Source organism: Emydura macquarii, unplaced genomic scaffold (assembly GCF_026122565.2).
Source record: "Emydura macquarii macquarii isolate MOO-44397 ecotype Brisbane River unplaced genomic scaffold, CSIRO-AGI_Emac_v2 contig_3451, whole genome shotgun sequence".
In the NCBI taxonomy this organism is placed as follows: Eukaryota; Metazoa; Chordata; order Testudines; family Chelidae; genus Emydura; species Emydura macquarii.
In genome coordinates, this window is record NW_027133588.1 from 6159382 (window position 1) to 6183854 (window position 24473).

General features: G+C 44.2%; 1 protein-coding gene across 1 annotated transcript in view; it reads left to right on the forward strand.

Annotated features, from left to right (window-relative positions):
- The first annotated feature begins 6315 nt into the window (after positions 1-6315).
- Positions 6316-24473, forward strand: part of ANXA2 (annexin A2) — a 43079-nt gene continuing 24921 nt past the window's right edge. Inside the window, exons 1-3 of the mRNA XM_067534592.1 lie at positions 6316-6412; positions 12891-12950; positions 16161-16260. Coding sequence (XP_067390693.1) covers positions 12903-12950; positions 16161-16260 — 148 coding nt within the window. The 5' untranslated portion in view covers positions 6316-6412; positions 12891-12902. The remainder of the gene's footprint in view (positions 6413-12890; positions 12951-16160; positions 16261-24473) is intronic.

Genomic DNA, 24473 nt, shown 5'->3' on the forward strand with positions numbered 1-24473 from the left:
CTTGTTTGGTGGAGCACCTAGCAAGATGTCTGGCTCTGCTGTATTGTGTTAGATAAAAATGGCTTTGGTGTACAACTTACTATCCACACATACAGCAGAGTTACAATTCTACAAGACTTCTAGTGTGTAACTCATTGCAGACCTTACTACTGAAAATTCTACATTATGAAATAAGAGGTTAAACACTTTACGTGATTACAAAATATGATTAATATCTATTGAAGCAGGATCCTTCAAAGAAGATCTTTTTTTTTATATTGCTCTTGTATATTTGTTCACCAAGTTACTATCCTGAGAGCCTGAGTGGCTATTTATATCTAACTTCATTTGTAGTTGGTCAATTTAGAGAGAGTGGCAAATTTGTATTTTTCTGTGGGTCTGCCCCTGGGTTAGTCATTAATTTAACTTGAAATCCTCTGTTCATTTGCTAAACAGATTTACCTGAAACATCATCCTGGAAGGACAGCTGCATTCTCTCTTAAAGATGTGAAGGTGATAGGCTCAATTTATGTCATCTTAGTTCTACAAACTGGACCGAAACACCTAGGGTGGAAAAAAAACCAGAGGCCTGTTTGACCACAGATTAAACAGAACTGAGTTTACATCATTGGAGTGGGATGGGGTGATTTATTACATGCAGAATTAACCACACCTAAGCCAGGAAGAGCTGTTTGAGGCCCTGATCCCTCACACACTTAAACATCTGTTTAGCTTTACTCATGTCAGTAAGGTTCAGTAGATGCAAAGGATTTGCAAGAACCAGCTCCTATCTGGACGACTAAGGTTAAGGTCTTTGATTCTTTGTAGAAGGTTTCCTGAGTGCGTGAACCTGAGGTTAGGGTAGGAGGAGATAGATCTGAGGCTGAAATGAAAGATAAAAGATAATTTGAGAGGAATGATGAGCCTTTCACTAGGAATGGAATGGGGGTGTGTGAGAGAACAGTAGTATATATGCCCATTTATTTATATCTGTATTTTATGTGTAAATAAGTTTGTGTTCGAGGAAAGGTGAGAAATATCTGGAATATACAAACTGAGAGTGATGCAAATTAGAGGAAAAAAAACCCATGATATGCTGCAAGGGAGACAAACAAAGGTTGGGACAGAGGAGCCAAGAAGTGAAGGTTAATTTTAAAAAGATTAAGATCAAGAACAGGCTAAGAAGTGTGTGGTTTTGTTTTTTTAAGAGGAAACACTAAAGGCATTTCTGTCAGGGGAGGAGTAGTTACGTGAGATCAAAACAGAAGTCAAAGAGCAATATCAAGCAAATGAAAACAGTAGAAGCGTTGGGAAGGCTGGAGGTGAAGAGAGGATTGGATGAGGTCTGTGGGTAGACAGATAATAAGAACACACCCAGTGCAAGAAGAGCTTCACTCAGGGCAACCTAAAGAAGAGGCAGAATCAGAAACTAGCACAAAAGACAGCTGTTTCCCCTTCTTCAGGGCTCTGGAGAGCCCGAGTAGATGAAGTGCTCTCTCTTTTATTTCTGTGATGGGCATCCAGAAAGCTGAAGGGCACAAGTGGAGAGATCATTGCAGTCATGGTGGTTGTGGTGAAATGGGACTCAAAATTTGACCTAATGTGTTGCTTTTTATGAAAGAAACTACAAGACAAAACATGTCCTCTCCCAGCCCTCATCAACCATGCCCGGCCTCAGGGAAGGTGCACGGCTTCTCTATTCCAGCAAAGCTCCAGAAGGCAATCTGTCTAAGGCAGGCTGCATAGCGACACCCCAAGTTCCTGAGAAGCACGGCCATTGTGCCAGTCTTCTAGGCTTTCAAAAGCACCTTAAGTGAATTAGGCTCCTAAATCCTATTTTTAAAAGTGACATAGGCACTTAGCAGCCTAACTCTCATTGGACTAATTTTACCCCATTTATTTGGCTGCTTGTGGTAATCTATCTTGATCCCACGAGTTGGCTATTCCTTCTGCGCTTCGGTCACCTCACTGGAACCAGTGCGTGTTATAAGCCAGCGGTTCTCCACCTTTTTGGGCTCTGGACTCATTTGCAAATGTTTACGGCTTGTCACAACTCAGAAAATAATCTGGGGGTGGAGGCCTAGGGTGGTTTCAGTCAGATCCTGCCCCCCAAGGGGGTTGGGTCCTGCCCAGCACTCACCCCACAGCGGCGGCTTCTGCAGTCCTGGTGGGACTGGTTGGGCTTGGCTCTCCACTCTGGGTGTTGCAAACTCTGGGGTAGCAGCACTGGTCAGGTTTGGTCCTAGCTTCCCCGACTGGACCAAATTTGTGAGAGTGGGGTTGTGCCCTGGCTCGTGGGGTTGCAGCGCCACTCGCTCAGATTTGGCCTACCCAGACTCCTGTCGTCATGATTGTTAGGTCAAACTTGAGTGGCACTGGGACGCCAGAGGTTGCAGTGTCTGGAGCAGGGAGGCGAGTCCAGCCATCCCCATGGGACAGGAGCTGCCACGCGACTGTTTGAAACATTCTGGCAACCCAATTTGGTTCTGACCTAGGTACTAATCTAACAGGGTCTCTACAGCATAATATTCATGATCCGTTGATATCAGTTTTTTTTGGTGGACCTATACTGATTTACGCCAGCTGGGCAATACACTTAATATAACATTCAGTCCTTTATTATTCTAATTACACGGTTGCTCTCTACTGCTTTTGTTGGTGCATCTCACATTTGGGTTTCCTCCAACATTCCCGGAGTTTTATTCACTTTGGTCTCATAGAGGCCATGGAATCTTGAAGACTGTCTGTTTTAAACTGAAGACTTTACAGAAGCTCTTTCTCTGAAGGAATGTGATTGTTTCAGAGATCAAATCATTGATGGGTAACTAATGTAAAAACAATCACATGTTGATTTACATTCTGGAAAGGGAATTAGCAAAAGATCTCTTCAAAACTGTTTATGTTGCAGTTAACATGGATGTCCTACTTCTTGAGAGCAAGGCTGCTTGTGGAAACTGCTTCATGCAGAGATCCAGTTACCTAATAACTGTGATTGGTACTAGGACTCTCTGTCCTTTCCTTATTTGAGATTTTCATGAGTACAGAGCCATTGAAAGGGGACAAGATTCTAGGGGGTAGGGTCTAATAATGTAATTGACAACAACCTGCAGTAAAAGATGAAGGTAAGCGGTCCTTCAGTTACAGAATTAAATATGGTCCTGGCCAATAACTTCATTGGCAGCTCAGCAAACACAGGTATACAGTATGCATAATGTGTGTCTTGGTGATGCATCACGTATGTGAAATCCACATGCAACAATTAGAGTATGCTGGATACACTCTTCTGCTATGCTTTTAGAAGACTTTCCAGAGGGAGCCAGATGTAGCTGTCCACTCTGGTCAACAGTCTCAGGTAGTACCGACCTCTGTTACTTATGGTAGCAGGCGTAGTCTGACCTGTCTTGAGAATTTTGGACTGCACTTTGTCTGGAACCTCACCACAGACCTGTTTGCCAAGGGTGGCCCTACCAGGAGTACAATACACTGGACGACATAGTTCTGAGGGTCATTGGGACATGCAAGCCTCTTCCCCCCAACAATGTAATGGCCCAAGGAGAGGGTCTTCCCAAGAGTGTTCGCTGGTGGACTAGGCAGTCAAGCAGATATGCTTATCTCCCCAACTGAGAAGGCGTGTGGGAAGAGCTGTATGGACAGTCTAGGGCACCAGTTCAGGTGCAGCAGGACTTGATGGCCTTCCATTGTACCCAGCCCCATCTCCAGACGTCTCAACATTGTCGTGCCACTGGATTCAGACAGGCCTGGATGGGAGAGTGAGGGAGACTCTGCACAACTTTCCCTCATATGCTAATCATGACATCAATTACTCATCCCTCCCCTCCAAGTCCCGTGGTGATGGGCGAGCAGCAAAGCAGCAGGTGCGGATACACTGGGAGCTGTCGCTGCAGACCTGCACACCCGTGGCTCAGGATATAGGGTCGCTTTTCACTGGATTGAAGCAGCAGTGGAATTTGGCAGCCCTCTGTGTGACTGAGCAGTCCAATTTAGGATCTCACTGCTCACCACCTTAGTATGAGGAAGGGGGAAAAAAAGGTACCTTAAGCATTGTCTGCTTCACCTTAACCCTGGTAGCATACGGTAGCTCATGAAGATCCCGCTACAGCAGTAAAAAAAAACCACACACAAAAACAAATAATTAAAAAAAGACAAAGGAGACACCGCTTGCCATGGGTGCTTGGAATGTGTGCACATCAACGGACTGCATAACAGCAGCTAGACCAGAAAGAACAGCTCTCGTTGGTAGAGAACTGGCCAGATGCATCATCCAGATAGTGACCCTAAGTGAAACTCGCTTACCTGAAAAAGGACAACTTACTGAAAAAGGAGCCGGCTATGCACTCCATCTTCTGGAGTGGCCATAGTAAAGAACAACAAGATGAAGCTGGTGGTGGTTGCCATCAAACCACAGCTAGTCAGAAAGTGTACACATTTGCCAGAGGGTGTGAATGGTAGACTCATGCTACTGACACTCCCACTGTTTGGGAAAAGGTGTGCAACTATCATCAGTGCCTGTGCTCCCACCATGACCAACCCAGAAGTGATCAAGGACAAATTTTACGAAGACTTGGGGTCCCTTATCACAGAAGTGCAGAAGTCAGACAAGCTCATCATCCCTGGTGACGTCAATGCTAGAGTTGGTGCAGATTACCAGGCATGGCCAGGTGTGATTGGAAAAAAATGGCCTTGGGTAATGCAACAGCAACAGGCTCCTCCTGCTGAGGAAATGCGCTGAACATGACCTCCTCATCACCAATACGGTCCTCCACCTGTCAAACAGCAAGACATCATGGATGCATCCACGCTCCAAGCACTAGTATGAGAGTATATGACTATGACTCATTGAGTATATATGACTCATTGACTATGTCATCATCAGGAGAAGAGACAGACAGGATGCTAGAGTGACAAAGGCCATGAGAAGTACAGAATGCTGGACTGATCACAGCCTTTAGTCTCCAAGCTGAATATCCGGATACATCCTAGTAGGTGAAGAAAAGGTAAAAAGGCACTAAAAAGCGTAATATCGCCAAACTGAAAGAGGAGAATGTGAAACAGGCTTTTGTTGAAGAATGGTGCAACCAACTTGTAACAATCGATAACATTGAGGAAAATTGAGCATCCTGTAGAGACTCTGTGTACTCAGCGGCATCCAACACCCTCACTTCCATCACACGTAAACATCAAGGTGGTTTGATGAAAAGGATCCTGATACAGGGAGCCTGGAACGAGAAACATGGGCTCCCTGAGGCCTGGTTAGGAGACAGCATTTCAACAGCTGCCCAGCGCTAACAGAGATACAAAACTCATGGCTGAGCAACAAGGCAGATGAGATCCAGTTCTGTGCAGACAGCAGTGACATGAAGAACTTGAGTGATGCTCTGAGGACAATCTATGGGCCACGGTCAACAGGAACATCTCCACTACTGAGTGCCGATGGCACCACGCTGCTCCCTGACAAAGATACCGCAAAGGTGGGCAGAACTCTTTAACAACATCCTCAGTCAACAATCATCTACTAGCCAGGAGGCAACTGATCGACTGCCCCAGATAGATATCAGCATCTCTCTTGCTGATCCCCCAAGGCTGACTGAATCTGCCAAAGCGATTGGCCTGCTGTCCAATGGCAAAGCAGCTGGAGCAGATGCTATACCAGCAGAAGTCTATACAGCTGGAGGCCTGCCCATGGCTTTGAAAGGGACTGAATTTTTCCAGTCAATGTAGCCTCAAGGCGCCGTACCCCAGCAGTAAAAGGACGCCTTCACTGTTCATTTGTACAAGCGGAAAGGTAACCACCCCTCCTCCAACAACGGTGCGGGATCTCCTAGTGGGCAGGAGCTGGCTGAATTCTCCCCACAATTCTGCTGCAGGGCCTTGTGCAGCACCTCGAACGAGGGGGGTTCGGGACCCCGGAGCGGTGTTTGCAGCTCCTCACCTGTGGCTGCCCTGCCCTGCCCTGCCCAGTCGTGCACGGCAGAGGTGGCTGCCAGGGGCGAGGAGGCTGCAGTGCGCTTGGCTTGGTGAAGGGGAACACCCCCGCATTTAGCTCAGGAACAACCCGTGCCCATGGCCTGCACCTCCCCGCGGCCGCAGCGGCGCCGACCCCAGGGCAGGGGCAGGGGGAGGCCAGGGGGCCACGCTGTGTAATGCCCACGTCCCCCCAACCCCCGGTCTGCGGGCCGCTCCCACCCCGCCCCACCCTGCGGCAGGCGGCTCACCCCGCCGGAGCCCAGCCCGCGCGTCAGGCGGCGGCTGAGTCAGAGGCGGGCGGGCGAGGCCGGGGCGTGCCAGGGGGCGGGGCGGGGCCAGGCCAGGCCGGGCTGTGGATGTGGCGCTGTACAAAACCCCCGCCCCGCCGGCCGGCAGCCTCCCTTCGCGCGTCCCCAGGAGCCCGGCCGCAGCCCGCGCCTTGCCCCCGGTGAGTGGCTCGGCAGCCGGGGCATCCCCTGGGCGCAGGCCGGCCGGCCGGGGGGGAGCGAGCCGGGGGCAGGTGCCCGGCCGGGGGGGGATGGAGGGAGGGAGCCCGGGGCAGGTGCCCGGCAAGGGGGAGGGCGGGTTTGCAGGAGTTGTTTCTGGACGTTTTCTGCACTGGACCGGGACTCGCGGAGCCCAGGGCCCGGATCCGGAGCGCTCCCCCTGCGCGGGGTCTGTCCGGGGGGCCGGGCACTGGGCGCAGCGCCGCGGTTCCTCCGCTCGGGACGCTGCCCGGCTCGGCGGGGGAGCAGGCGCGGGTAGTTGCAGCGGGCAGGAGATGGCGGGGGCCGGGGGGGTCAGTACACCGCGCCCGCCCTCGAGCCGCTCACGCCGCGCTGGTGCTGCGACCCCCCGTCTGTGCCAGGCGCCGCCATGGCCGGTCATCGCTGCCGGGCGCTCGCCGGGCTGCAGGCTGGGTGTGGCCGCCAGTGAGCGGCGGGGTCCCCCCGCTCGTTGACAGCCGCTGGTGCGTTATCCCTGCTCTCGCTGTCCCGTCGCCCAGGCGGGCGGGTTCCGCAGACCCGAGCCTGTCCCGCTCCTAAACCTGTCGGTGCGAAGTGACCACGTTGACATCACAGCACCGTCCTTTTCTGGGGCGGAGGGAAAGGGGGTTCGCTGGTTCCGAACCCCTGAAAAGTCCCGGAAGAGCTGAACCCCCCCGTACATCGGGGCTCTTTAACTGGCTGAGAGATTGTTACCCTGGTTAAAACTCACTTTCGGACCAGACGCTTTGCGGAGGGAGTTGTTTAGCCCATGCGCTGAGCTGCTGAGTTTCAGTGTAAATGCAACTTTCATTCAGGTGTGACTACTAAGCTAGTGTTAGCCGGGACCCAACAAAGGGAGATCCCCGGGTGTAACCTGAGTCAACGGGCCCTGCGTGTGGGGCTCTGGGCTACAGAGAATGGCGCTACTCCCTCCTGCTGGCTCAGGGCGTGGTGGAGCAGTGCCTAGCGCAGCTCCAGCCAGTCTAGCAGTTCCTGCCTCTGCAGTCCTGCTGTGCAGATAGCTTTAGATAATAAACCCGCACAGCTGAGCTTCGCTTCTCTTATCACACCTCCTTCCCCCACCCCACAGATATACCTGCTGTCTGCCATGGCGGACTGTGGTGTGTCTGGGGTGCAGTTCGGTTTAGTGCCCCCCTTCTTCCTCCATTAGCAAAATCGCTGAGGTTGTGCTGCCTTTTGGGCCTTGTGTGTCAGTGCCAGGCTGGGTAGGTTTTGGGCTACCCCTGCTGTGTGTGGGTGAGGAATAGGACAGTGTATTTTAACTGGAGGAATACAAGGGTGCTTTCAGGGAGGCTGTGATCTTCCTTCATGTACAGATTTGGTTCATTACAGGACAGTTTAGGGTTCACTATGCATTAGGACTCTGAATAAAGAGCGCTTTGTACATTGAACTAAACCAGCGTTTCTCAACCTTTTTGATACCAGGGACTGGCTCCCTATGCTGTATCAGGGAGATCTCAGGGACCGGTGCTGGTCCATGATGGCTTCTTGAGAAACACTGAACTAAACAAAGAGGGAAAGAGGTAACATAGTTACTCAAAATTAATGTTGGATGCCATTGACAGATTTCAGCTGAAAGATACATTTAGCCCTATATTTGCACACTGCCTGCTTGTCCAAGTTAAGATGGCTCCGCAGGGTAGGTCTGTGCTGTGGTAGGACAGAGATTTTCTCCTTGGATTGATTTTGCAGGATTTGTATGTTGCTGCTCTTGCTCGATCTGGTGGTGCTGAGCAGCCCCAGAGAGTGTATTTTTCTAGTTGCTCTTTTATGGAGTGATTTTCACTAACAGGTTTTCCTGCAGAATCTCAGGAATTTTAAATATAGATCTAGAAATGTCCTAGCTGTAGTGTTGATTAAGCACTCATGTGTATGGTATAGGCAATTGGAAATGGAACATCTATCCCTGCTGGCTTATATAGTATTGACTGGTGGAAGAGAGTGCATTTAAAATAGTGTGCGTTGTTCTAGTGGGTAGAAATAATGGTTTTCAGATATGGTCTATGAAATCTTTTCCTTTTAAAGTTTAATCAATTCATGGCCCAGACAGTGGCTTCATTTGCCCTGCTAAGTTCTGGGGTACAGCTTGTGGACACAGCCTGGCCTGCCTGTATTTCCAGTTATCATCCTGTTCAAATAAATGGCTTTTGGTCTTTGTTCCGTTCAGAACAGACATTCTGTTCCTTTATTTTTTTGTGGTACTTTTCTTCCTCCTCCACACATTTCCCCTACCCTCTGAGCAGAGCTCCTCTGTTGCCACACCCTGGCTTGGTTGGAAGACTAAACCAAATGGGATCCTGCTTGTAAGAAATTCCATTCTTACATTCTCCATTTCTTTGCTCCATAGGCTTGGGAACACCCTTCCCTGTCATCCATAAAAATGATGCACATTTTCAGCCTATGACAATAGGTTAGCTGCCTCCTCACCTGCCAGTTGCTGCTTGTTCAGTCAACACCTGGCAATTTTTTCCTGGGACCTGGGCACATTTGCTTTCATGACACATCTGAGCTGTGCTCAGAAACCAAGGGATCTGAGGCTATCTCTAAATCAACATTACCTGCTACAGGGTTCTCACCAAATGGCCTGATGGTCACGTAGGTTGTTTATGAGGGTGGGGATCAGACACAGACCAGTAACAGTGTGGACAATTGACCTCCAAGTATCTGAACTGCATCTTCTATCGGCAAAGAATATTTGAGATCTCTCTCTTCTCCATGTATTACTGTTCCTTTATTTTAATGAAATTGTGATTCAGGAGCACATTATAGCCTGCTGAAGAAAAGCAAATTGCCTTGGTTTGTCTGTAAATATGAAGACTTGCCTTAAAGGCTTGGGAGTAGAAGCCCAGATTCTTTCCAGTTTAAGGAATAACAAAACAGCGCATGTGGTTTTTATTTTAAATATACCCAAATCCAGTCAGTACTAGTCAGAACTTCACCAATAACAAGGGAGCTCACTTGAGGACAGTGAGCATGTCTTGACAGATATGGAGCCCAAATTCTAATGAAGGAGCTTGAGCATCGTGGCTAGCTATACACTTATTCTGTAATTGAAGATCTTTATCTGCAGCTTTGATTTAAAAAAAATCCTCATTATGCTGCCAATTTTCTTTTTGTCTGCACTAAACCTGTTTCTGATTGGCTTTTGGTTGCCATAGCATTGTTATTTGGTAACTCCACGAACATACCATTTTCAACTGTACAAGAGGGTGTGTTTGCTCAGTTACTGGACTCTGTTCAAGTTTTCTGTTCCAACAAGTTTGATTCCATGTGGTTTTTATTTGATTAGGAAAGGGAAGGCTTGCAGAAAACTGGTGGTTGTTACTCTTGGAAAGACTATACTGCAATTGCATTCTCTTCAGCTTGCAATGGAGCTGTTTAGCTCTTTCATGCAAGACCAAAAGATTTCTTAGCTGCATGTCTTGATGATCAATTTAGAGCATCTGAAGAACAAAGATTGCCTTTGGTAACATATAATGTCATTAAGAATTAACCAGTACTATGACTTCCATAATATATCTGACATATCGCAGTCCTCATAATCAGCATGATTAAGGATTGTGCAAGGCCTTAAGACTTTCTTCTCTGTTGCCTCTTTATAGAGGGTTGGACCTGGCTTGTTCAGATTTTCTGTCCTATGACTATTTCACTGTGGTTGATGTTGTCCCACACTTCCTCCCTTAGATACTATATTTTAATTATTCCGTAGGCAAATGAATGGAGTGTTTCCTTTGTTTCTTTCCCACCTAGATTGCTCAAGATGATTTAAGGATTCTTACTGTTTTGGGTGCTTATAAGTATACAAGTTTACAGACAGTTAAAACAAGCTAGGACAGGTTACATATGGATGAGATTACAGTATCTATACTACGCTGAAATAACACAACAGTGCTGCAATTTACTCGTATAACAATTATTACATTTTCTAATATTAAAACAAGGACTGATATCTGAAGAGAGATTTTTACCTTATGTACTGTATAGCATTTCAGTCCGTTTTACTACTTTATCAAAGACATGGTTGGGAAGTAAAAAAAAGTTTGGTAGGAAGGGAAAATCATTCTCCACGCTTACAAAATTGTAGCCGTCATAATAAGCAAATCTAGTCCATCCAGCTGTAGCACAGGGGGCCCAGTTGTGTTCAGTTCTGTCTTGGAAGTCAACCAACGTAGAAGAACAAATATTTGAAAATATGAAGGCTGAAGAAAAATAAAATAAAAAACATTCATGATGTCGTCTTTGTCGTTATATATAATATTGTAGCTAAAAATGTGGTGCTTGGGGAATATGAGTAGAGGTAAGTTTTATTTTGTATTAAAAATATATAAAGTCTTATTTCTTGCCTTTTTGTAACTTATTACAGAGAGTCCCTTTTTTTTCAGCAATACCTCATATAGTGCTGCAAAAGTACCTAGGGACCAACTCTTCTTTTCTTTTGACAGTTTTCCTGGCAAGATCATCACGTTCTTTAGCAGCACTGGCTGATTGTACCTGCTCATTTGATCTTTTGATGACCCTGAGTGACAGAGAGGGTTGTTCGTTGCTTGGTATCAACCCTTAGAACTCTCATCTGCTTTCCAGAGAGCCACACTTGGAAACTGGGTATTGTAAGGGGTTGGAATATACTAACTCGACGACGAGGGAGAGTTTCCAGCAATTGGGAAGTGGATGAGAATTCTTCTAGGGGGAAAATTCCACCCCCAATCTCTCCTGTTTGGAACTCAGTGATCCCCTCAAACATGAGCTCCCAGCTGAGCTACTTCTGAGCGGTTGCTCTAGTTCTGACTCTTGAGTGCGGGGTTGGAAGACTAACTGAAAGGGAGGTGGATAGGGGAGCAAGATACGGGGAAGGAGGAAGAGGAGAACTGGCAACAGGAGAATTATTCCTGAGGGCCCAAGAGGGAAGGAAAAATTCCAGCTGAGGTTGGGTATACTCTTGTTCAGTTTTTTTGGTCCGGTGCACTGAGGACAACTATCCTGAACCTATGTTTGCTAAATGTTAACTGCATGCGGGTGATGTACAGGCAGGGCTATTGGTCTAAAGTGCAAATGCCTAGTTTCCAACACGTGAAGTAGCTTGAAATCTGAACATATCGTACTGTCTCAGATTAGTGATATTATCAGAAGTACATTTCTCCACCTGTTAGCTGAAATGCCAGCACTGTCCTCAGTGCTCCTGGCGGTGTTAGAAGGTCAGACAAATGGCCACATTTCTTTCCTTGTTAGTGGAATTTGGGAGCGCCCACATTCCTGCCAGAATTTCAGGAATGCAGTGATGTTGGCTAAACTCCTCCTGTTCACACCCCTTGAAAAAATTCTCCTCCTCCTCATGATGATCTCGGACCCTCCCAGTCAAACACCACCACTGCTCAAGCAAAGAAACCACACTTGTCGTGGCAAAATGGTGTAATGGCATCAGCTTGTCCAGTTGAAATGTTCATTTTTGCAGTGTATAGGATCTATGCACATTAGGCTTATCTTTCATATACCTAGAAGTTTTATCATATTGGGTGATTAAAAACCAATACTTTGGAACTCTTCATATTTCAGCATGCTTAGTTTCCTTCGATAAGCATTGCTGAGAAGAAAGTTGTTGTCTTGGCTGTGATATGAAATGGACAAGCTTTTTGGCAAGAGAAGCTACACCCACGATGATGCAGATTATCCTACCCCACTCAATGTACTGTGTTGTTCCTTTTTGGGCCTGCATTTTGATGGGATTCTGGCTCAAGTGTTCCAGATCATATAATGTCAACTGCTTCTGTAAAATACAGATGGCCTCTGTGAATTTAAATTATTTCAACACTTGTGATTGAGAAATTTAGCCTCTGAATTTCAGGTCACTGGCTAAAAACAGTCGGTTTTAATTGCTTTTTGGCAGTGGTTTGGACCCAGGATACAGTCTCTCTAAAAGAAATTTGTTGATACTAAAAAAGTTGATAATTGTCAGTGTGTTAAAAAAATCATTAATGTAATAGCCTTTGGTTCTAGCAAAGCAGTCAGTAATTCGAGCCATGACTCAGATTTTTAGGAAATGGCCTTCAGTCAATGAGTGGTATTGATTTTGAAATCAGTTGGAGGGTTTTTGGTTTTTTGGTTTTTTTTTTTTTGGGGGGGAGAGGGGGTAAGAATTGTACAACTTATTGACTGAAATTTAAAAGTTTAGCAAAAGTGATTTGAACAATAATGGTCACTTACTGCCATATAGGAGAGTGAAGACCAATTCCTATCCTGTTATGATGTGTATCATTTGCTGTATACTGTTGAGTTAATTCCTTACTTATTACTTCATTTCTTGCTGGATCGTCCCAACTTTGGTACGGACCGATGGTATAACAGGGCTAGTTTAATGTGCAGTTGTGTGTTAGGTTTTTGTTGTTTTCTTTTTAAATTATATGACGTCTTTCTTTTTTCCAGTTTCCTTTCAAGATGTCTACAGTCCATGAAATTCTAGGCAAGCTCAGCCTTGAGGGAGATGTAAGTATTACTGTGAGGAACTAGAAAAAGAGATTTGTCTTTTCCTTTCCAGGATGCCTTTTTTAGGGCTGAGACTGAACTGTACTGATTGTAAGGGTGACGATCTGAGACGCCATGTAATTCATTGACTTGAACTGCCCAGACTAAAAGCTACTCCATCTCTGGTGCTGGAGACATGTGACCCAGAGGGTCTCTCACAACTCGCGTGGAGTCCATGGGTTTAATTAAAGCTTCTCCAAAGCTGATAAAGGGAGCTGTATTCGTGTTGCTTGACACATGAAAGGCAATGCAGGGAACACTGGGCAGACAGATAAGGGTGGTGCGAATCTTCCCTGCCTCTCCAAAAGGACAAGAGGATTAGAAGCGGGGGGGGGGGCACCCCCACAGTTTACTCTGTCCAAATAATGAGGAAAGAGAAGTAGACAGAGATTGGGCCAATTCCAGAGTTGGTCTGTAAGTGATGTGAATTAGAGCTGCTCAGGAAATGCTTTTTTTTTCCCCTGCAAAATTTTTTGATGAAAGTGGAAATGTTTTAATTTCTGTCAGTTTTTGAAAAACCAAAAGCTTGAAAAACTTTTTTTTTTTTTTTTAAATAAAAATTCAGTTTAAAACTGACAATTTTCAGTTTTGGGTTACTGAAAGCTGAACATTTGGGGGTTTTTGGTTGTTGAAAGTTTGAAAAATGTTCAAATTTGTGGGTTTTTGGGGGTAAAAAAATCCTGAATTCCCCCCCCCCCACACACACAAATTCCCCCTCCTTCCCCTCCCCCCACAAAAAAAGTCATTTTCTGTTCCAAACAAAACTCTTCAACCCCCCCGCCCTCCCCCTCCCCCCCCCCCCCCACAGTAAAACAGTTCGGACAATATTCTTCCAGGTCTACCATGAGGCTGAGGATGTCAGTGGAGTTGTGCTAGCTTACACCATATCTGCATTTGTCCTGGTGTATTAATGGAGCACTCCCAGAAAGCCGCAATATAACGGTGGCTTGATGTGTGATTCATGATGTTGCCAACCAGTACACGACGATATTACCACAATGCCATATCAGGATATTGTGCCATGAATCTGTGGCTGCCTGTGATTGTAATCAGTGAGGAAGTGAATCCCAGCTCTGCAGGTCTGAATACCGGTGGGTTAGGCCCTTCCTCTGGCTGGGTACCTTTTCATGGCTACTACTTGCAGAACTGTACTGGGTGATCACAAACTTTTTTGCTTATTTTTTGGAGCTTGTGATGAAGTAAATTACCCCAGTTTTGCTCTTTATCGAGAGCTTTTGCTGAGCTCTGCTTGCTCCTAATGCAAGTAAGCAGTAGAGCTGGGTTAATACTGCAAAAATATTCAGTTGACTCATTAAAAAACTTTGTTTTGACCATTCGCATCTAACCAATAAAATGGAATCCTAAATAATAGCAGAGAATTGTTCAGTCAAGCCATACATAAAAATGAACCCTCCCTCCAACCCCCACAATATCAGGTAATTTCAAGTAATGAATACTGTGACACTTCCCGGGGCCGTGAGGCAGCTTGCTACCACCTGCCCTTAATGTGAGAGAGCCTGGTATGTGCTTGCTCTGGGTCAGTCATGACTCCACCAGCCTTGGGCAACACAACTCTCCACTCTAAGCCTACGCTGGCTCTGCTGCCCCTCTGCAGGTTATCGATAGGTATGCTCAAGCCCCCAAGGCATCTAAGCATATCCCTGGAGCGTCCAGCCCGTTCCACTGAACGCTCTCAGTGTTCACAGATTCGCTGCTCCCAAAGAAGCAGCATACTCCAGTATACCAGTTTCACCTCCGGTCACCGCTCCGCTTAGATAGGGTTATAGTGAAAACAAGCAACAGTTTGTTTAACAAAGAGAAAAACATTCAAATGATATCAAGTAGAAGTAATGGAAACATTTGGTTACATGTAAAATAAATTCATCGGATGCATTCTAGAACAAAGCTCACCCCTACGTCCTTCCAATATTTTTCAGCTGGACCTGGCTGCATTCCTTTTTTCATGAGACAAAACATGTTGCCAGTTTGTCCTGTAGATGAAGGCTCCTTGGTGTCTCTTTTCAACCTCAGATATACTAAAATAATCCATTGATCTTTATTCATCAGCTGGACACTCTCCTGCCCTGTGCTCCTTCCTATAGATTTCACAATCTCTGTTTTTGTTGGCAGCTAAATGTATAGATTCTGGGAAATCCTATATCTCAGGGTGTGGCTCTGGGCCAAATTCTGGCTGCTTTGACTGATACGCCTGTTGGCAATAGGGACAAAAATTGGTGGCTCTTTTCCCTAGTGATATCTGTTCCCCGTTTCTGCAGTGTAGCTCAGATTTTTCAAAGGAGGGCACTGTATTTGTCAGTGTGATCTGGGTAAAAAGCTGTGCAGATATCACAACTGTGGACAACTTCAGTGGTGTTTTAGAGGATGCCTTGTATACATGCCCTTCTTTAACAATTTGACTTTAAAGGGTTTGAAGGTACAAAGGAAATAAGTGTTTTACAGCCAAATTAAGTGTTGAAAACTTTTGTCTCTTACGTGAGCCGTCATCCCCCTCTGACCCCCTCCGCCCCCGTGAAATTGAGTAGAAATCAGGCCCGGGGCATTTCGGAGCTCCCTGTGTGGTAACCGGGGTGCTTTCAAGATGCACTATACCCTGAAAAGAATGCAAGCATTTTTTTGATCCTGTAAAATCCACCAGCTGTGTAGAGCACAGAATTTGGCCCACTGTACATGACTTATTCACTACTATTTCTGATGCCCTCCACCCTGATTGTCTGCCTTTGATTCACATCACTCATAAAATTAGCTTTAGGTTGAAATCTCCTGGTTTTTGTCATTTTGACTCAATGTTTTTTAATCTTTTCCAAACCTACTTTATGGAATTAATTTCTTTCCATTCTAGCCAGCCAAGTTATTTCAACGTCTAATGGGTGAATTGTGCTCAGAATTACAGTGTGAGTGCCATCCCCAGTGATGTCATGCCCAATTGTGTGTGCATTCGCTAATGAAAAATGCACGTCTGTAGGCGGATTCCTGGAACAGTAATAGATTCAGAGGGTCGTGGGCAGTGGCTCTTAGCTGAATTCCAGATATATTAATAGGTTGTCTTCATGTGTGGATTGGGAAAATGGCAGTGCATGAGTTCCAAAAGGTGAAGCAGCATCATATTAACCACAAGCAAAGTGTAAAACTTTAATTTTGCTTTTTTCTCAGCATTCTCTCCCTCCGAGCGCATATGCCACAGTCAAGGCATGTGCAAACTTCGATGCTGACAGAGATGCTGCAACCATTGAAACAGCCATCAAGACCAAAGGTAGGGGAAATGGGTCTCTCTCTCCCTATCATTATACTTGCAAATGATAGAGCTAATATCATATGACTAGGATACCAGGTCTCTTGACCTACCATTTACTGTCCTTAATTCAGGGGATTTATTTTGAGTGTTCTTCTTAGTTACTTGCACTGTTGAAATCTTGGCAGAGAAAGACTTAAAACTGATAGTAGAACAGTCTTAGAAAAAGAGAGCTTTTTTTTTTTCCTTTCTTTTTTAACTTAATCTGAATGTTTGTAGCAAAGGAAGGTTGGGATAGTCTATAAAAATCTACATTTCCTTCCCAGGATTAATCTTAGTTTTGGAAAATTGATTAAATAAGTTAAAAAGTGCATTTAAATCTTTTGTCTTCTAGGATAAGGAATTAATCATTTTTCTGTGGAAAACTTGTCTAATATTTTGAAATATTGGGTGTAAAATTAAAGGGACCTAATTGGAACATGTGATGTGACAATGGAAACAATTGTGATATCATAATTGTGTAGCAATAAAATATTGATGATTCATTTGCATTCAGTTAGCACCTGGTTCTCCCAACTAATTCTAAGGTCCCGTTTTTGTGCTAGGGACTGTACAACTGTATAGTGGGAGACCGCCTCTGCCCCCAAAGAATTTATAATCTAAATTTAAAGAGGTCACACAGCAGAGCTCTGACAGAGCTGGGAACAGACCCTAGTTCTCGTGACTCCCAGTCTAGTGCCCCGTCCACTGCCTCTTCGAAATATTACAACACTGAAAAGGGCCCTTTAAGTGGTTACTGCATCCCTGCATATAATTAAATCTCTAAACCGAACTCCTCCCATTCAGATATTTTAACCTTGGTAATAGGTGACCCTATCGGAACAGAGCAGTAAATAGCAAATGGCCAAGATGCTGAAATGTTACTGTCTCATAGGCCATGCCTCTGCTACTCCTCCAACTTCTTCCTGACTTTGTCACAAGTTAGTCCAGCATCGCTTTTGTCCATGTACCATGAGTGTAATAGTTGTACCGCAGCCTTGCAGTTCACTGCTGCTGGGTGTGGCGGTGTACACAAACGGAATGGATTGCAGGATCAGGGCATTGCTTAGTAACTGTGGTAGGTGCCATGCACCCCTTTACTAGAGGCAGGGCCCCCACTTGGGAGGGGGAAATGGTACACTTTACCGAGGCCCTGGGGGCCCAGAGGCCCAGGCTGCAACCCCCATGATTGGAGGGGGCCCGTGTTAAAAGTTTGTACTGGGCCTGAAAAAATTATACTCTGGCCCTGACTAGAGATCCCTCTGCCACATGACTGTCCTCCAGTAACTGATTACTGTTCTTTTGGTGTGTGGGTCAGAGCCCCTAACTATGCTGTGTAACCCGTTGGATTAGTTTTCCATCTTCTCTACTCTCTGTGCAATAAGACTGCTGATTAGGGCTGCCTGACATTTTTCCATAGAAACAGTTTTTAATGGAAAATTGGGTTTTCAACAGTGTCTTTTTTTGTAAAAAAGTGTCTACTTTTTGCAGAAAAATTAGAATTACCCCCTTCCACCTCCCCCCCCCCCAATAAAAAAAAAAAAAAGGCCCAGAAACCAAAATATCTTGATTCTGAAATGATCTGTAGTGCCTCCCGGGAGTTGGAGTGCTTCATGCCCATATTCTCTCTGGACCAAGCTCCCCAGCTGCACTTCATCTCCCATAATGTACAGTGGCATGCTGAGGAGGAGAGGGGAGACTCGTACATTGTGAGAGATGTAGTCCCACCGCATTATGGGGGTTGTAAGATCCTGGTTTACAGCGGAGAGTGGCAGCATTTCAGTTTTTGGCTGAAATAATTTTTTTCCCGCTTTTCACCAAAAATTCAATATTTTCCTCAGAGAAAAAAACTTTTTCCAACCGCCTCCACTGTTGGTGCCTCTCAGTGTCTTGCAGGCACTCTATCCCTGCTGAGGTCTAGTGGGATAGCTGCCCAGATTTTCACAGGACAAATGCAGCTGGGCAGCATGGTCGTTTTGTTCTGGGGAAAGAACTGCCTTGTGGACGCAATTCAACCATGTTCATTGGCACCACATCAGGAAGAAACATCACAAACTGATTACAAAAATACTTTATTATACTTCCAGCATGGACATGTAGGGCAACTCCCATCCTCCTTCGTAACAAAGAAAGGGTGTGGTTAATATTCTAGAGTCTCTTCCACTCTGCTCCGAAAAAAGAGTTGGGTGTGGCTGGAATTGCTGAGGTTTTGCCAAGAAGCAGAACGGAGAGGCATTAAAAAGCTGAGCCACTTATCTGAAGTAAATGCTGACTTTTATAAAGCGGAACAAAGTCCCCTTTTATTCTTCTGTGTTGTCACAGGATCGTAAAGAATGATGGCATAAAAGCATTGCCCGTTTCTCACTGCATGACATTTCCATGTGAGAGAAATTTGCTTTTAAAAAGCTAAAAGGGTATTATTTTATAATTAGCTATTGTAAAAAACAAAACCACCACCACCAGACGACCAACTGGAGGAGAAAAAATAATCATTTGTTTTTCCTCTTAAGACAGTGGTTCTAATCCTATTTACCATTATTGGCTGCATATGCAGCTCTCTGTTATGTGGGCCGCATCCACATAATATATGTACTGCCTGTATGGCCCTGAGGATGTCACATGGGCCACGGCTATGTGCTGATTGGGCTGCAGGCGACCCACAGGTTGAGAACTGCTGCTCTAAGAGCGCATCTTACAAAAGTAGGAATGGATTTCAAATCTGAAATTCACATTTGTTTTTTAAACCACCAAAGCAAGCGTCTTACAAAAGAGAGCTCGTCAGGGGGACGTACCCCTGCATCAGGCTGCTTTGTGTGTATAGCTTTGTCGAGGTTTAATTAACAATATTTTGCAGTGCTGATTATACGGCAACTGTAAGCATTTCGAAAGTACTGTGACGCCTTCAGGATAATGACAAATTTACTCTGGCATATCAAGCTGTTAATTACTGTAATTTCCATTAAATATCCTGAGCAACAGAAGGGCTTGTCCTGTCAGGAAAAGCCAGGCTAATGTTTGTTCACTTTCTTTCAACTAGAATAAGCAATTTGCTGAATTTGTTTTGAAGATCTGGGGGAATACATCTGCTTAAATGTACCAAAAGTAGTGCCTGATCCTGCAGATACTTAAATAATAGGGAAACATACAAGGAGACACACAAGTGTTTGCAGGACTGGGTTTGTGTCTGTTATCCAGGAGCTGTTGCTCAAGGTAACGTGTTGACTTGTAAATGGAGACTCTGGTTCTGATGTTGACTGTTCCATTGTAAGGACAATTACCCAAATAGAACATGCCTAAGGGAGATAAAGCACAATCTTAAAACCTTTTCTTTAAAGTTCCATTTCTTTGTAGTTTGAATGCTTGAATATGGAGATTGGGCTCTTGTTACTGCAGAAGAGCTGTAGAATTTCCATTTGCAAACGCTCTAAACATATGTTTGTTTCCATGGTATGTCCTGCCAGACAAGAATTGACCTAATAGAAAAACCAGTGTAATGACAATATTAGGAATTCCTTCTGCGAGCAAATAATGGAAAATGTTTGTGGGATTTTCCAGATCTTTAACAAAAAAGACTCATCAATATTTATACACTAATAAACATGTAGATGTCTATAAGAACTTCTGTTTTCACCAAGTATCACTGATATTTATCTCAATAATTATTGTTTGGATAGTGCTTTGAACATCTAAAACGCCATATAAATGGCTCATGGAACTGAAGGAGAATAATTCTATATATTCTTCTATTTGGCTTTTTGTAAGATGAGCAGAAAGCTGCAGATTTCATAATAGACGGTAAATAGCTAAGCACATAAATGGAGTATGTCGTAACCAAGCATTCAAATACACCTTTCATTGTGTTGTCTGGTTTCAATAAAGCATGAAAAGTTTAACTGGAGATTGCCTGTCATGTTTCTGGCTTGAGAGCATACAGAGGAGGATTCATCTAAAACCACACCTTTCTTTTTGGTCCCAGAATTTGGATAATAGTGCTACTGTGAGAGTGTTTTTGCTCATTTTATAATTCTCTGAATACCCTTTTATCTTGTAACTATTTTATAGCAGCACTATTGAGATTGCCTTCCTGAGAATTTGACAAATTCTGTGAGGAAACATTTAGGTGGTCTTGGCACCGGAGTTTTTTTTTCATGCTTTAGTGTATGTATTCAAATGCAATGGTAAACCACTGACAACCGATCTGAAAACTCACTACAGCTAGTCCGGTTGTTTCCCAAAAATCCAAGCACCAGGAATCACAAAGCAGTAGTTCTCTAAATTGCTGATAACACATCCTACCTCATGTCTTCCTCCTAAATCAAAAACATCCGTTGCTTAGTCTATAGAATGCATGCATCTTCTGCAAATTACAATATCCAAAGAACATTACAGAAGCTTTCCATCTTTCTGGTTAACTACTCAGCATTTAGATCCATATCTAGCCACTGTGGGATTTATCATCTGATAGAAATGCTATGATGTATCCACTGGGAACTGAGTGAATCAGTGCAAAAATATGCTAGCACAAGTAGGGGTTTATTGCTCTAAAGCTGATTGGCCTTGGATTAAATGCAGAGGGTGCACAGCACAACTGTGGATAGCTTCCCATACATATTCAAAAACCCAGAGAAGAAAAACCATCTAAAGTAGAAAAGAATGAGTCCAGATTACATAAAATGGTTTGTAATTAACTGCAACGCAACCCCTTAGTTAATAAATGCCATTTAAACTGATTAGCTCTGGTTTATTCCCAGTATGACTGCGTAATAAACATGTCCTATTACAGAAGCCAGGTTTAAGTTTTTCTACAGTATTCCTTTCGTTAGGAAAGGACTGAGGAGATTATTTGGGACCTTACTCTGTGCAAAATAGCTTCGTATAAAATTGGCCAACCACCTCTGCCTGCTTGATGCATGGCTGCACGTTGCATTGGGTAGTACAGGTATCCGAACCCAGATATGCATTCAGAAAGTCAGTATAGGAAAAAATATATAACAACTTGCATTGAATATCCATATTCTTTTTAATTATTGAGGTATGCTTATTATTTGCATGTGTATCAAATATAATATAGTACACACATACCTATTTAGTTCATGAAAATGTGTTGTGTTGCAGCTACGCATATTTACAATTCAGAACAGGTAACAAGGTTGGGTGATAAGTAATAATAAATAATTCATAACACACATTTTTCCTTTGAGAATTGCGCATAGTGACTGTCTCATGTTTGTAGAAAATAATTTGCAGAATAATTCTTGTTCTTTGGCTGACTTGTGAGCAGTTGGTTCTGACATTTAAAATTCAAACTGTGTGACTGAATTCTTACCTTAGTCACATGGTATATTTCTGTTCCATTAGTGGATGAAGAGATATCTTACAATTCCTTATGTGAGAGTGCTCACAAAATAAACGTTGAATGCATTCATTTTATCCAGAAACCAGAGGCGTGACTGTGTCACATAATCCATAGATATTTTTTTCTAGAAGATTGAATTCTGTATGTGGATAGTCCAGCATAGCATGCCTGTGCATGTTAATATTATTCTTAATGTGTGAGAATAAAAGTTTAGAGGAAACCTCCTTTGACATGCACTTATGAAAATCCCGTTTAGCATGTTCTGCGGGAGACACTCTGAAATCCACAAAACTGCATAGAAAGATATTTGTTCAGAGTGTTAACAGTAGCAGCAAAGAGATGTATCACTGTACATCTGTATATCTCGGAGAAATCCCTACAAAGCAAAACACAACGGGAGAAATCCTGGCCTTGCTGAAGTCAAAGGCAAAACTCCCATTGACTTCAGTGGGGCCAGGATTTCCAGCAAGAATGATAAAACCATGCACATCTCAATTCAAATCAGATAGTCCCAAAATTGGTTCAAGGAGCCTTGGGGCCAGATTTACAAAAATATTTAGGTGCCTAAAGATGCTGTCAAAATAGAAATGCTTCCCATGTACTTTGTATGGTGTATTCTTCTGATTGTCATGAAACAACAATGGAGACATAGCGTTAGCACTACCTTACCCACAAACCTGAATTTATTTATTACAGTATTGCATTTCAGGTTTAATGACAAAACAGAACCACTAGGTGGCTTCATTAACTCACTAGCTTTCTCATTGATTCACATTACCCTGAACAATTATGGGCATCATTCCTGTTTTCCCTTATCCTCCTATAAATGTAAAATTGTTCATTCTTCTAGCCATTATTTAGGAAACCACATAAACTGGGCACTGGTTGATATCTGTTGTGCATTGTTAGCTTTTAAATCAGCTTGGCTAACTTTGTAGAGATGGAAACAAAAAAATATCTGTTTGTCCACCATCCAACCACAATTACCTACTTGATCTTTGTACCTGCCCATATGACCGCTGCAGCCATGGTAGCAATGGCTCTGTTTAAACAAGATGGTTATTGGGAGTGCTGTTTCCATGGCTAGGGTAGACTATTTATTTGTTTTCCCTGGAGAAGTGTAGTACCATCGGGCTACGTGGGTGCATAGTTTTGTGAAAAATCATCCCTTCCCAGGGCTGTTGTTGCTAGCATGGATTCAGCCATGATTTGGATAGCTCTACAAAACCTAGTGCTCTTTTTTGATCAGAAGTATTTAAAAGTTGAAGGGATGCTGTCAAAACTGGTAAGCCTAAAACATCGCACCTGCCCCAAGTCCTATATTCAAAGACCCACCTTCAGGATTGCAGAGAGAGAGTCTCCTACCATTCCATCCATGCTGTCCTTGAAAATTAAAGGCAAAACTAAGACCCGTGGTAAAAACTGATGCACTTATACTGCCTCCTGCTATAAAGAAAGTGCACCATAATTTTTTACTGGGAGACTATCAGAATATCTGCTGGCTTTTCTGGTACCTAGATGGTGGTTAAGATGAGCTCATATTTTGGATCCACAGAGATTCATAAGTGGCCCTTTTTTAAGGCAACAACAACAACAACAGAAAAAGAAGCTAAACACAACTCTGTTCATTTACACAGCTGAGGTTTTTACTTCTTCCTTTCTTGCTGATTAAGCTATGATGCTGAAGTCACTATGTGAACAGAAAAGAAAAGTTAACAGCCATCAGAAGTAAAATAATAATTTTCCTCATAAAAAGATTTTCAAGCTGAAAATTTGAACTGTTTTCTGAGCCTGGAAGGAGGAGTAGTGTTAGAAAAAAAATACAGTATCAAAAGTAACATCATCAACTCTGCTTGTTACCCAGGGATAGAAATACACAAGCAAGATATGCTCAGCAAAAATAAGGTTGCTTTTACTCAAGATTGAAGGAAAGCTTTAACTTCCAGAGCTTTTCAGTGAGTAGCAAAGTGAGATCTTTTTGTTTAAGCAGCACTTCTGCCCCACCCTGTGTTAGCAAATGTGAGTCAGCATCCTGTAGCAAGCCGTTATTAGCTGCATACTTCCCTGCTCTGAAGTGCAAGCGTGCATTTTCCATGAAATGCCAGAGCAATGAATAGACTTGTGTTTCCATCCCCAGAGCTTGTGAACAGGAAGCTTTAACGTGAACGTTTGTGGGTTCTTGTTCTGTCGTTTTTTCTAAGGCTGGAAGACTTCATTTTTTCCAGTGTCAAATGCCAGGGTAAAAACCTGATTTCGTTAAACAGCTTTAGAGGTTGGTTGAATGCTGCAGTGAATTACGGGCCAAAGAGCTGATGCAGTGTTATGTGAGGGATTGTCGCCGGGCTGCGCTTCTCCTCAGCTCTAAAGCAGGCCCTGCCTTGCCCAGTCTTTTGCATGGAGGTTTATTTTCTTAACTGAGGTTAGCAAACAAACAGAAAAACAATCTTTTAACTCATTCCCTAGCCTCAGGCGGTCTCTGGCACGCTTGCTCACTGGAAGCTTTCCAGTTTGTCTGCTCTGCTCCCTTCCTGGAGCAACAGCCCTGAGGCTGCTTCCCCGGCCCCTTGCTTCAGGGACCCGCCACAGGAGCTTTCTGGTGCACAGCCTGTCTCAGTCCATCCTGCCAGCTGCAGCCCATTAGCAGCCCATTGTAGGCCAAGGTGTAGCTCAGGCCTCTTCAATTTGCTTGATTGGACTCACCTGCTCTGGTCCAGGGGAGCTGGGCTTAATTTATCCTCAATGACCAGCTATCCTGTGACCAGGATTCCTGGCCTGGCAGAGGCTGGCTGTGGGAGAGGGTGGGGCTTTTCCTACACTGGGGAGCAGTGAATTGTGTTAG